The sequence below is a fragment of the Aphelocoma coerulescens genome, chromosome 3 (assembly GCF_041296385.1).
Source record: "Aphelocoma coerulescens isolate FSJ_1873_10779 chromosome 3, UR_Acoe_1.0, whole genome shotgun sequence".
Classification (NCBI taxonomy): domain Eukaryota; kingdom Metazoa; phylum Chordata; class Aves; order Passeriformes; family Corvidae; genus Aphelocoma; species Aphelocoma coerulescens.
Genome location: NC_091016.1, coordinates 95378399 through 95390442, shown reverse-complemented (window position 1 = coordinate 95390442; position 12044 = coordinate 95378399). Strand labels below are relative to the sequence as shown.

Below are 12044 nucleotides of genomic sequence, written 5' to 3'. Positions count from 1 at the left end.
TACTCCAGAAGTGAGTTAAACATATTGTTTAAAAAATGTTGAAGTCAAACTGGAAACCAGGACATACTGAAAAAATGCAAAAACTACCTCTGCTTTCACTTAAACATATTCAAGGAAATTTAAGGTACTGTGATTGAAAAGTAAGAGTACTTACATGACGCCTCCAGCAACCTTTCCCAGGAGGAGAGGAATCAAATCATAGAATTGTAGAGTCATAGAATGGTTTGAGTTGGAAAGGACCTTAACGATCATGTAGTTCTAACCCCTACTATGGACATGGACACCTTTCACTAGATCAGGTTGCTCAAAGGCCCATCCAACTTGGCCTTGAACACTTCCAGGGATGGGGAATCCACAGCCTCCCTGGGCAACCTGTTCCAGTGCCTCACCACCCTCACAGTTAAGAATTTCTTCCTACTATCTAATCTAAGCCTGCCTGCTTTCAGTTTAAAGCCATTCCCCCTTCTCCTGTCATTATCCCGACAGAGTCCTTACCCGTTGTGCGTGATGCCCTTTTTAGGTACTGGAAGACTTCTATAAATGGGCCCCAGAGTCTTTGTTCTTCTCTAGACTCAGACAACCCCAAGTCTCTCATCCTGTCTTCAGAGAGAGGTGCTCCAGCCCCCTGTCATTTTTGTGGCCCTTCTCTGGCTGCAGCCAGTCCATGTCCTTCTGATGTTGCGGGCCCCAACTGCAGAGGAAGGGTCTGTGAGAGCTGAGTAGAGGAAGAGAATCATTTCCCTTGACATGCTAATAACGCTTCTTTTGATGCAGTTGTCTTAAGTTTCCATGGGAGAAGAGATTATGTTTATTTAAATTATTCAGCTTGAGAAGGTTGGAGTGGGACGTGGGAACAGAGAATGAAAGAAAAGTTTTTGCTCTGACAGTATAATTTGTGTGTATGTTAGAATGCAGGTTGGTACTAAGGTCAGTGAAACAGTAATGGAAGAAAGGCATGGCTATGCATTGGTAGTCCTAGTTCAGTAAGGCTGCAAGTCTCAGGTTATTATGTGACCTCAAAATAAAATACTGCTCTATACTTGTTCCAGTCATACAGACATTTCTCGAACACCTTGCGCTACCACAGGTGAGATGCAGTATTGGCAGGGTCTCTAGTTTAGACTGCTGTGTTCACTTCTGTGTTCCTAATGTTCAGTAAAATATAAATTGGTCTCTGTTTCTTTTTGTCAAAACAGATGTTCCAAATTCCCCTATTGGGGTTTCATGACTGTGGTCATTGCTTTCTGTTGCTTGTAAGCAGATGCTTGGTGTGATAGTCTTGATTTTCCAGGAACTGAGTGTTCAGGTTAATGCCTGATGAAATAATTCATGTGGTTTAGTCAGGACTTGAGTAGCCCCAATACATCTAGTAAATATGGTGAAGGGCTTGAAAGTGGATTATTGGAAGTTCTGAAAAATGTGTTACTTCGATCCCCCTGTGCCCAGTCACCTCCAAAAAACCCCCAAACAAACAAAAAAATGCCCACCAGCAAAAAAACCCCTTCACCTGAGTGTTAGAACTATATTAAGTAAATGCCATGTTATAAAAATGTTAAAATTATATATACTGGATGTTGAAAAAAGAAAAGAAAAAACCACAAACATTCCTTACTGACACAAGCTGTAACCTAGAAACTGTTTTATTTTTAATACTGGAGCTTCACGGACAGTTATCTAACCTCTGAACCCTTCTAATATTGGGAAACTTGTAAACGGTAGTGTTTTCTGAAACAAGGCCATTTTGAAGCTTTGAACAAAGGGGTCCAAGTCTAATGGCTGAAAGAACATTTAGGAGCTACTGTTTCATTCTCTTTATTACAGATGGTAAACCCTTATTTCATCCATTTAGTGTTCAAGTACACTCACTAGTACTACACTGTAGTTGTACAAGGTCAATGCAGGCAGAATAACCCTTTATCAAACCAATTGCTAGCCTAGAAAATCTGTATCTTCTTCACATTATCCCTTAAGGAATATTTTATGCTTTGCTTCAGTCAGACAGATCAGTAATTTTGGCACATCCATTCATTAAAAACTGAAGTGAGGAGATTTCTGTGGTGTCATTATGATGCATTCAAAGTAAAGGGATCTTTATATTTTCACTTTCTGGAACAACATAATGTCTCATTGCTCAGCTGGCCTGTCATATGGCCAAAGGCAACTTTTTTACATTCAGGAGTATTTTTTAAGACTACTAGATTAGCTTTTAAAAATCAGTACCTTTCTGCAGAAAGCTGCATGCAGTTTACCTTAGTGTAGTTCTTCGGTCAAAGCAGCTGACATCCACCCTCCAAGACAGAAGCTATCAGAGTTAACAGAGATACTTGAAGATGTTTTTTTTCTCTTCTGCTCTGCTTAGCTTAAGAGAAGTAATGCTGATTTATTTTCCTTCTGCTTATTAAGCAGATGAGCAGGTGAAAAAGTGAATTTCTTGAATTGAATCTAAAAGTCACAATATTTTTAGTATTTGAGCAAAATGAGTCACTTCTGGAAGCAGAGCAGATAGAAGCATAAACTGATTTAAAAGGGAGTAGCTCAAAATCTCTGTTTATATTCTATATGACTGTAGACATTCAATATGTTTGTAAATTGGGTACTAGCAAAATGCTTTTTCTTTTTGTAGAAGGAAAAAGAAAAAAAGAAAGACGAGAAAAAGAGAGAGAGAGAATCAGAAAAACCGTCAAAACAGTTAACAGCTGAAAAGGTAAGAAGAGTTTCTTTTTTTCCAGTTACTTAAAAATGGCACATAGTATTACATATGTTCAGAGATTGGGGAAAAAATTAATGTGTGTGTGTGTGTATCTATATACACACACGGAAGTATGAATGTATATGTGTACATGAATTGTAATCTGGTTAATCCACGTGAATCCTACTTGTGCTGTTGCTTGCATACAAAAGTTGGTTGACCATACAAGGAGGAAGGAATGTGTTTAGGGGAAGAGGGAAGTGGGTTAAGCTTAGTTAAAGTTTAGGCTCAGACCATAAACCTAATTAAGGATTTCAAGTTCGCAGAATTGTCTCGAGTTGGAAGGGACCCGCCAGGATCATCAAGTCTAGCTCTTAATGAATGGCCTGTATGGGGATTGAACCATGCTCTGACCTGCTGAGCTAACCTCAGGGTCATGGACCATTGCTATTCTTGCCCAGAAAATTGTCAGTTTTATTGAGTCTTGTATTATCATCTAACACTGTCTTTCATAAATGAATCCATTTTAAACATAAATGTATAATCTATAGAGTTTAATTAGTAACTCTAAGTAACTTGAAAATTTGCAACTAAGATCATGTCACAAAACATGACAAGCAAACCACGTAAGGTGCTTTTTTATACAGTTATGTTAAAGCATAATGAGCAGCCTTAGCAATGTGGGTACAATTAAAATTTCATGTGCACTTCTGTAGAGAGTTAATATTAAACAAAAATGAAATGGGTAATTCTAGTATTAAATATAATAATTTCTTTTAATACATATGTCGTCTCTCAGATCTTGTGAATCCATTAGTATGTTCAGGTCTGCAGTGTAGTCTGCAGAATGCATTGGAGTTTCCATCTGTCAGTTTATTCCCCAATAGTCTGTGTTACAATTACGAAAAATGTTGTGTGTTCACAGACTGTGATTGCAGATTTATTTCTAATTAAGTTTTCAAATAGATGTTTTTTCATTTTACATAATAAAACAAGATACAAATATATATATATATATATACACTTGGAGGGGAAAAGAAGCCCCTCCTCGATACAAATATAATTTTTCTTAAATTAGCAAGTTTGGAATGAGTTAGTGCAGAAGCAAATTTTATTATGACAATTTTTGAAGCTTGACTGAGCTATTGTTGCTGATACTGTACGAGGTTAAAGTAAATTTATGGATGACAATAAAAATATTTGAATTGTTGATTACTGAAGCTTTACAGGGGTGTCCAGCCAAGTTAAATGTTTTATTTTGGTACTGATAATAATATACTTAAGTTATAAAGGCTAAAAATATTGCTGTGGTTTGGAAACCTTAACTTTCTAGAGCCCAAAGATCTACTTTTGGTCTGGGAGAGAGAGGATTTCCCTTTGTAAGGATGTATCAACCTTGTTATGTGGCTGGGAATACTTGGTTAAGTGAGGGGAAGTGCCACCAGAGCATAGTTACAGCTGGGGGATAATCCTACTATTTGAAATAAAAACCAATTCTAATGCCACTGATTAGATTTACATTTGAAAAGTCATTAGATTACCAGTTAATGATTAGGCAAATAAAAAGAAGTATTTCGATTTTAAATGCTTGTACTACAAAATGTGGAATTTGGTAAATATATCTGTATTAGATAATAGTGCTATTGAAACAGCTGCAAAGCGTTTGAAGTACTGCAGCATATTTTATTTCATTATTAATATGTCAGCATTGACTGCTCAAATGGAACTCATCTGTGTGTCATCTTTTTAATTTAAGACATTCTTCAAGCTTGGGCTTTTAAAGGATCATTCATTCAAAATAAGCTGGTTTTAGACTGTAAACTTTACATATTTTAAAATTGTGGTTGTGTTCTTCAATCCAAACGAACGAAGCCTGTATCAAATATTTGTTTCTGTGGGAAAGTGTTGGTGACATAGAAAACCAAATGGTTTTATTTTCATACATGGAATAATACATTGCTGCTTTTGTGATGTGGTTCTGCTTTAGGGAGCTGATAAACTTTAGTGTTTCAGTAATAATGATACCCTTCACATCCAGGTGGAGACTGTCTATAGGATCTTTTAAATATTGCATCCTGAATCAACAGGGGAGTGCAGGCATCTTGACTGTAGTATCTATCCTGTTTTCAGCAACCACACCAAGCAGTAGATTGTTATTTTTCCCACTTCCTGGAGGAGGAAGCAACACTTCATATGTAAAGTCACTGGTTGCCTTTACTACAGACATGGGTTATCCCCAGGCTTGGAAAGTTAATGAATTAAAAATATGTGAACAAGGAGTTGGCAGTTCTGCCACAATACTGAGACTTCTTTTAGGTTAAGGTAATTCAAGCAGTGTTTTAGCCATCCTATGGAAGAATCAATAAAGATGTAAAAGAATAGAGGTCTTAAACTTGTAAAAAGATGAATCTAGAGAAAACTTCAGATCTATTCTCAAGTGTCATGTACTCCTACAAGTCTTCAGTTCCTAGTGACTTCAATTTTATCTTTTGTTGAGATTAACTTTCTTAGCTCTTAAAACAAGAATAAGCATCCTAAAAGTTTAAAATGTTCACATTCAATTCTTATATTATCTCTGCTTCATAGAGCTGACTAATTTGCTCCTACATCCATTTGAGAGCCTTTCTCTTGTACTAACTAGATGTTGTCACTAACTGATTCTTAGTCTTTAGCAAGCTAAATGTCTAGCATGATTTCTGTTGCTTTTTCAAATATTACTGAAAGCTTGTAGCATTGATTTAGTAAACTTATGATCCCAATATTTCATTAATGTATCAGGTAATTATGGCATAAAAGATACTTTGTTGATTATCATGCTTTGATAAACAAAGAACATCATCTTTTAACTTATTGAATAGTAGTGAGTTTTCTTACTGAAATTGCTTTTCAGTAAAGAATCATCATGTGCTTGATACGGGTTTCAGGGGAAATATTTTTTTATGAGCGTTCACATTGGAGAGTTCAGATGTCCTGTAGAATTTCCTCAAGATCGGAGAGATCTACTGCCGAATAGTGAGTAGCAAGGATACTTGTTTTACTCTAATTTTCTGGGCTGTTCACTTTCTCTTATGAAATTACTGGGTAATTTGTAATATAACAAGATCTTACAGTGTGATTGAGTCTAGTCCAGTGATTAGCATTTTATTGGAAGCAGCCAACAATGAGATGTTTCACATGAGATCTGCAGAACTCTTAATAAAATAAGTGACATTGCCAGGCTACTTGCAACTGTAATGTCTTCTCCAGTCCAATAGAAGAAAGTTAAGAAACTTGCATAAGTTACCCAGGGTCTTTCCTCCCTCTCTCCCTATGCTATTTCCACAATTGCAGATCTCAAGTTTCCTTAGTGCTTCTACCTAAAACAACCTTATCCTTACAGTTACTTTGGAGAAACAGGGAAAATACTGCAAGAAAACTGCTGTAACAATTATTATGTAGTTTTTCGTGGTATGCAAACTGGGGCCAGGTTATGTGAAGCGGGCATGTTCACTCAAAGCCCAGCTTGTTTGCAAGCAACAGAAGTGCAAATTTTAGCAATATAAAAAATGTGTTGAATTGCAGGAATAAATAATCAAAGTGAGCTAATTGTGTGCTTCTTAATGTTTTCTGTGGGCCAAGAGCAGGATAATAGCATAAGGCAGACTGTCATGTAATGAAAGCAAATTTTACATGTTCTGTACAGAAAATTAAGATTAAGAGATTTTAAATTAACTAAAAAAGTAAATCTCATGTTGTAAGAGCGCATTCTAATAGTGGGGAGGGGAAGAAAGTGTAGTTTGACCACCAGTCTTACATGTTTCATTGGGAGTTACACAGGAAAGTGTTCAATTTGTAGGAAAAATTTGTAGGAGAAAACAGCTAGACTTTTGCTAGCCATTTTTAAACGTCATCATCCTGCCTGCCCTTTCATCAGCTGCTGAGGAGCTTTCCCTTCTTATTAAGTACTCTTTTGCACAGCTGAAGGTAGTGAAATTTCCCAAATCAGCCATGATTTTCTTTTTTTTTTTTTTCTTTTTTTTTTTCTTTTTTTTTTATTTCTGGCATGTTTACTGAGTAGAATTTTTGTTCATCCTTGAGTAATTGAATGTGTTAAATTTAGAATTATGTGGTGATTTTAAAATGGATATGTAGCATAAGTATTGTGCATGAGAGAGCTCTCAAAGCCTCAGAGTAGTTTTCTGAAATAAAATTTAACCTGTGTAGATAGTTTAAGTAAAGTTTCTTCTTAGAGCACAGAGGAGCACTTTAGGTCAGCTCCGTGCTACTTCTTCATGCAGTAGGTTGGAGGAGGCTCTGTGTGCACTCCATCCACCTCTACCTGTTTTCCACTGAGAGGAAGCACAGAAAAGTAGGAGATAAGGTACTTTTAGGTCATTCTGGCTGAGGGATCAGGGGCATGGCTGGGACATGGCCAGTGTGTGAACTGGGGAGACTGTGTGCCCCAAAGATAAACAAGAGCTGCAGAGTGAACTGAGGAATACTGTTCACAAGAAATCAACGAGTATAAGGAGTAATACTTCATTTAGTAAAGGCATTTGCTTTGCACTGTTTAGAACAGAGAAGTGGACTGAGCTGTATGAATGACTTCTTGAATTTCAGAGCAACTAGGACTGTTTAGCTTTTTTCAAGACATACCTGTTTATGTACCTCTGCAGTACAAATTCAAACAAAGAAAGACATCACTAGGTATGATGCTGTGAGGCCCTGGAGTGGTCCCAGAGCAAAGAAGAAGAAAATTCATATGGCTAAATGTTCAGATTTTTGTAGGGTTCAACTTCTTATGTAGTCTAATTTTTAAATTAAGAAAATGTGGTATGCAATGGTGCTAACAATCCAGAATTAAGCCAGAAGTTGTTTGGAAAACTGTCCATGGAAAACTTGGTAAATATTTCTAATATCCAAAATTAGAAAGTTCAGCTAAGTCCATGACACTGAATGCTCTGGAAGCGTTTGGGTTCAGTGCTGTGTAGCTTCCTCCACTGTTTAGTTTAGAGGTTTCACATGAGTTGAGTACTGCAATGAAAATATTGTGATGTTTTCACTGTAAAATACTGCGTGTTGAGGAGCATAGTTACTGTGAAACCACATCTAAGTTACTGAAGTAAACCCTTTTAAGACAAGATTGTATTCTACTGGGACAGTAAAGTTAAATGGCTAGGATGCAAAGAATGAACTACTTTTTTTTTTCACTAAGTACCTGTGCATTTGCAAACTAATATTGACATTCAAAGTTAAAGATTTTTTCATTCTGCTGAACATATCAGGATGATGAATGGTTCTGAAGGAGTGCAGCAGCTACACTTGATTAACTGAAGTTCAATATGACACTGTGAGTTAGTTAGTTTTATTATATTGCCTTTTGAATTTGAAACTGGTTCTTGTTTTTGTATAAAGTTATTTCAAGTGGCAGGAATGGGTCAGTTGGAGGTTATTTTTCAATAGTGGTATATCAAATGCTGTTTTTCTTCCCCAAAATGAAGACTAAATTGGCAGATTAAACTTGGCAGTAACAGTGAGCTGCTGCCTCTCAGTCAGCTGGTACCAGCCAGCACCAGATGGCCTATATTACAGAGGTACAGACATCAGTTTATTTGCATTTAAAATGCACTGGAGAACCCCTCAAATAAAAGTGGGGGCAAGTCATACTAGCAGCTTTTCCCCTTCATATAGAAAAAACAATGTGTCAAATATTCATTTAACCTAATAGAAAGAACTTAACGTAGCTTATTAGGATGGTGCGTTTGTTTTCCCCAAAAGACAGCTAAAACTCTCACAAAAATCAACCTGCCTGGACAATTGAGGCAAGAGGAACTATCTGTCCTCCTTATTTCTCAGGGATGGAATTTACTTACTCGAGCTATTACAAGTTATCATCCTAATAATTTTGTACAAGGAGAAATGAGTTGGAGCAGATTATGCTCTAGTGTTCTACACTTCTTTAAAACTGAGTGGCAATGTAATAATGCATGAATCTAAGCCTGCAGAGTAGTTGGTGTCCACCTAAACACCAGTTTGGTGAAAGTGATATTATTAAGTGTTTACTTTTAACTTGTAGGAATAAGTGGATTTACAAATATTGACCTGAATGATGATTTAAATGCAGAATCCTGTTATAAATATTCTAAATGCTTTCTTTGTTTTGATACTGTATTGTTGATACATTTGCTAAATCACTTGAACAGTTGTTAATAACATTTCTCTAGAGGTCTAGGCATTATTTGCCTTTCTGAGTGATTTATTTTTAAAATATTTTTCCTTTTGATTTTTAGATAAAATGCAACGTTACTTTAAATTGTGATAAAAAAGCAATCATGTATGTTATGGGAACAGAAAAATAGAAACCTGTTTTGCACTCTGGTTGAATACATAGTCTTATTTATAGTCTTAGTTCTTGTTCTCTCAAATTCAGACTAAGCAGATAAGAATTAAAGCTCCAGCTTTAGGAGTTCGTGATAAGACATAGGACAACCTGTTTCCCTGCCTCCTACCCCCACAAAGGGTGAAGGGTTTTAAGGCTTCTTGTTCTCTCAGTCTGCATTCTGTGGACTATGGACCTCTCCCAGCCTGGTTTTACATTTCTAATCATACCTTCTCAGTCTTACGGAAGAGATCAGATTATTTTGGGTTCTTTGGTTGTTTTTAATGCTAATCTGGAAGAAAGCAAATCAAATTAGATGCTTCCCGAAACTGTGCTATTCATTCCTTTTGCAGGTAACAAAGGACTTCTTCTGTTTGAGGATTGCCATGAAAAATAGTCTTACTTAATGAAATTAATCTGTCATGGCTCTTATTACGTATTTGAAGTTGTAGACAAAGAAATTAAGAAATAGATATTGCAGGTAGAAGCAATGAAAGAAACCCCTTTTTTGTCAGAAAAAAAAAGAAAAGCTTTTATCTTTTTAATGTTGGAAGAGCGTTCAGGAAGGGTATAACTTTTTTTTCTTCAGCCCAGTGTGTGTTCACTGTATCAGCTTGATCCTGTTAACTCTGGTCTGCAGCAGAACAGCATTTTAATGCAATTTTTAAAAAATTTATACAAGTAGAATCTAAAACAATGAGAACAGGCTTGAGTAGGGCCTGCTTTGGTTAAATTTGTCTTTGTTTAACTTGCCAAACTTTTTTAGCAGGAAGCTGTTTTTAAGTTTCCTTAGTTTTAATTGATCCTCCATTACACTTTTGCTCCATACAGGTTGAAAAGATAATACTGCCTTGGCTTTCAGTTGATAATACTTATTAACAGATGGCTTTTCAGCTTATGATAAGCTTCATCTTTTTTCCTGGTGACTTTAAGACAATTAAAACATTACATATGCTTATTTGTATATTGAACAAAATAAAGTGAACACATTTAAACAAGCATGAACTAAATCAGCCTTATTCATGGGTGATTGCTGTCTTTAGAAAAAAGACATTCTGAGACATTTGAAACCACAGGACCATGCATGATTAAAACTGCAAATATACAATCTCATCTAAAAAGTTTTATAAAAATTATAGTAGTAGTTAGGAGATTGTGTATGACCAATCGAATATGCAGGAACAAAATGCACTATGCTGTTACCTAAGTGGTACTGATACATGGAACTGAATGTAAAGAAGGATAAGGATTGGATAAGATGAAGCTGATAAGAGGAAAAAGACTTTAATTTAAATGTCATGCAAAATAATAATCTTATCTTGTTTTGAATAATAGGCTTCCTTTGTTCCTAAAATAATGCAAGTACTGGAGCATGGGCAAAGCAATCAAGTATCTTTGTGTGTTCTGTTTCATTTTACCATGCTTAAGGTAGAACGTGCTTAATCTCACCCCAGTGTGTGACCATCAAGATAGGGCAATGGGGTAGTGGGAAATTCTGTCAGATACGCAAATCTCACTGAAGAGTAAAGATACTGACCTTTTTCATAAAAAATTATTTTAGATATCACTGGCAATACTAAATCTCCAACATTAACTAAAGCTTTTAATGGTTTATAATAATAATATAATGTGCTATAAAATGTTTCAGCAATCTTCCAGTGTCATGCAACAACTTTGAGTGTCTTCCAGTTTAAATTCGTAGTTGACATAGGTATTGACTGTGTGCCTTTTTGCTAAAAGGTATATTTCTTTGGACTGTTGAATTTATTGCATTTCAGTAGTTGCTATTGGCACTAGAGCAGTTGCATGGAACACTTTATGGCTCTGGCATTCATACTGTTGCAAAATTATGTCTTCACAAAATTAACTCAAAGGTAGTTGGAAAATAGCACTGTAGGTGTGGTAGGGGTAGAAGCAAGAGAAGATAGAAGCAGGATCTTCCAACACAATTTGAAGGAAATGGACAAGTTTCTCACTCTAGATAATTTTGTCAGATGATAATTACAATGCAAAATTAAGTTACCAGTTGTCTAGTTGTTCAAATAACTGGCAACTCTTTAATGCTAAATTCCTTACATATATCAGACAGAAGTGTTAACCCATCTGCAATGAATTGCCTCTTGGCTCTGTTGAAAAAATAATTGCAACTAGATGAGCTTTTGTTTCAGTTTTACTTGAAATTTTTCTTTTATAAAATTGGTACCTGGAGTTAGAAGAAAGTGGGGCAGTTCTGAGGTTGGTCCCCAGCCATGCCACTGTACTGTTGCAAAATAAATCTGTCCTGCCCCTCTGCTCAGTAAGTGGTGTCTCTCGATTTGAGAATATTGTACTTCATGTCAGAGTAAGGTCCTGCAGGCTTGTCTGCTAGGCAGAAAGTGTATTTTGCACTGTGTAGTAACAAGGGTAGCTTCTGCTCAAGAGAACATACAGATTTTTTGTCTTACCTGTTTAACCCTCAGTTTACACTGTATCTTTTCCCTTGGTTTAAACGTGGATTATTTTAGTGGTGTAAATGAAACAGGTTGGGCTTCAGCTTAGCATAAATGTTGAAATGGATGACTGAACAAAAAAATCAGAGGCCTTGTAATATCACTCTGAAGGGCCAGTTTTAAAACTTTGGTGTCTTGGAAGCTGTGAAGATAAAAGGCTTTAGCAATCCTTACATTTTGTAAGGATGATTTAAATATTCAATTTCAGAATGCACAGAAATTTCATATAGGTTCACGTTATTGTAACTGGAGGATTAGAAGCAGAAAGAAGCTTGACTCATTTCCAGTTGAGATGGAGGCTGCAGTGCTTATTGATAGTTGATGTTAGAGATTATGATGGTATGGAGGATGAAGACAAAGAAAATGGAGCTTGCCCCAGGTAAAGAGAAATCCATTTTGGTATTGTATATGATAGGTTAAAATTAGCTTTTAAAGTAATTGTTTCAAAGTGATTAACTTTGAAATGAGAACAAAATTGAGGAAAAAATACCCTGACTGTCAGAAGAAA

At 36.0% G+C, this 12044-nt stretch overlaps 1 protein-coding gene across 3 annotated transcripts in view; it reads left to right on the top strand.

The window, feature by feature from the left end:
* Positions 1 to 12044, top strand: part of SMAP1 (small ArfGAP 1) — a 92475-nt gene that overhangs the window by 45382 nt on the left and 35049 nt on the right. For all 3 annotated transcript variants that reach the window (XM_069011340.1, XM_069011339.1, XM_069011341.1), the window contains one exon: positions 2624 to 2704. In XM_069011340.1, the coding sequence (XP_068867441.1) occupies positions 2624 to 2704 (81 nt within the window). The remainder of the gene's footprint in view (positions 1 to 2623; positions 2705 to 12044) is intronic.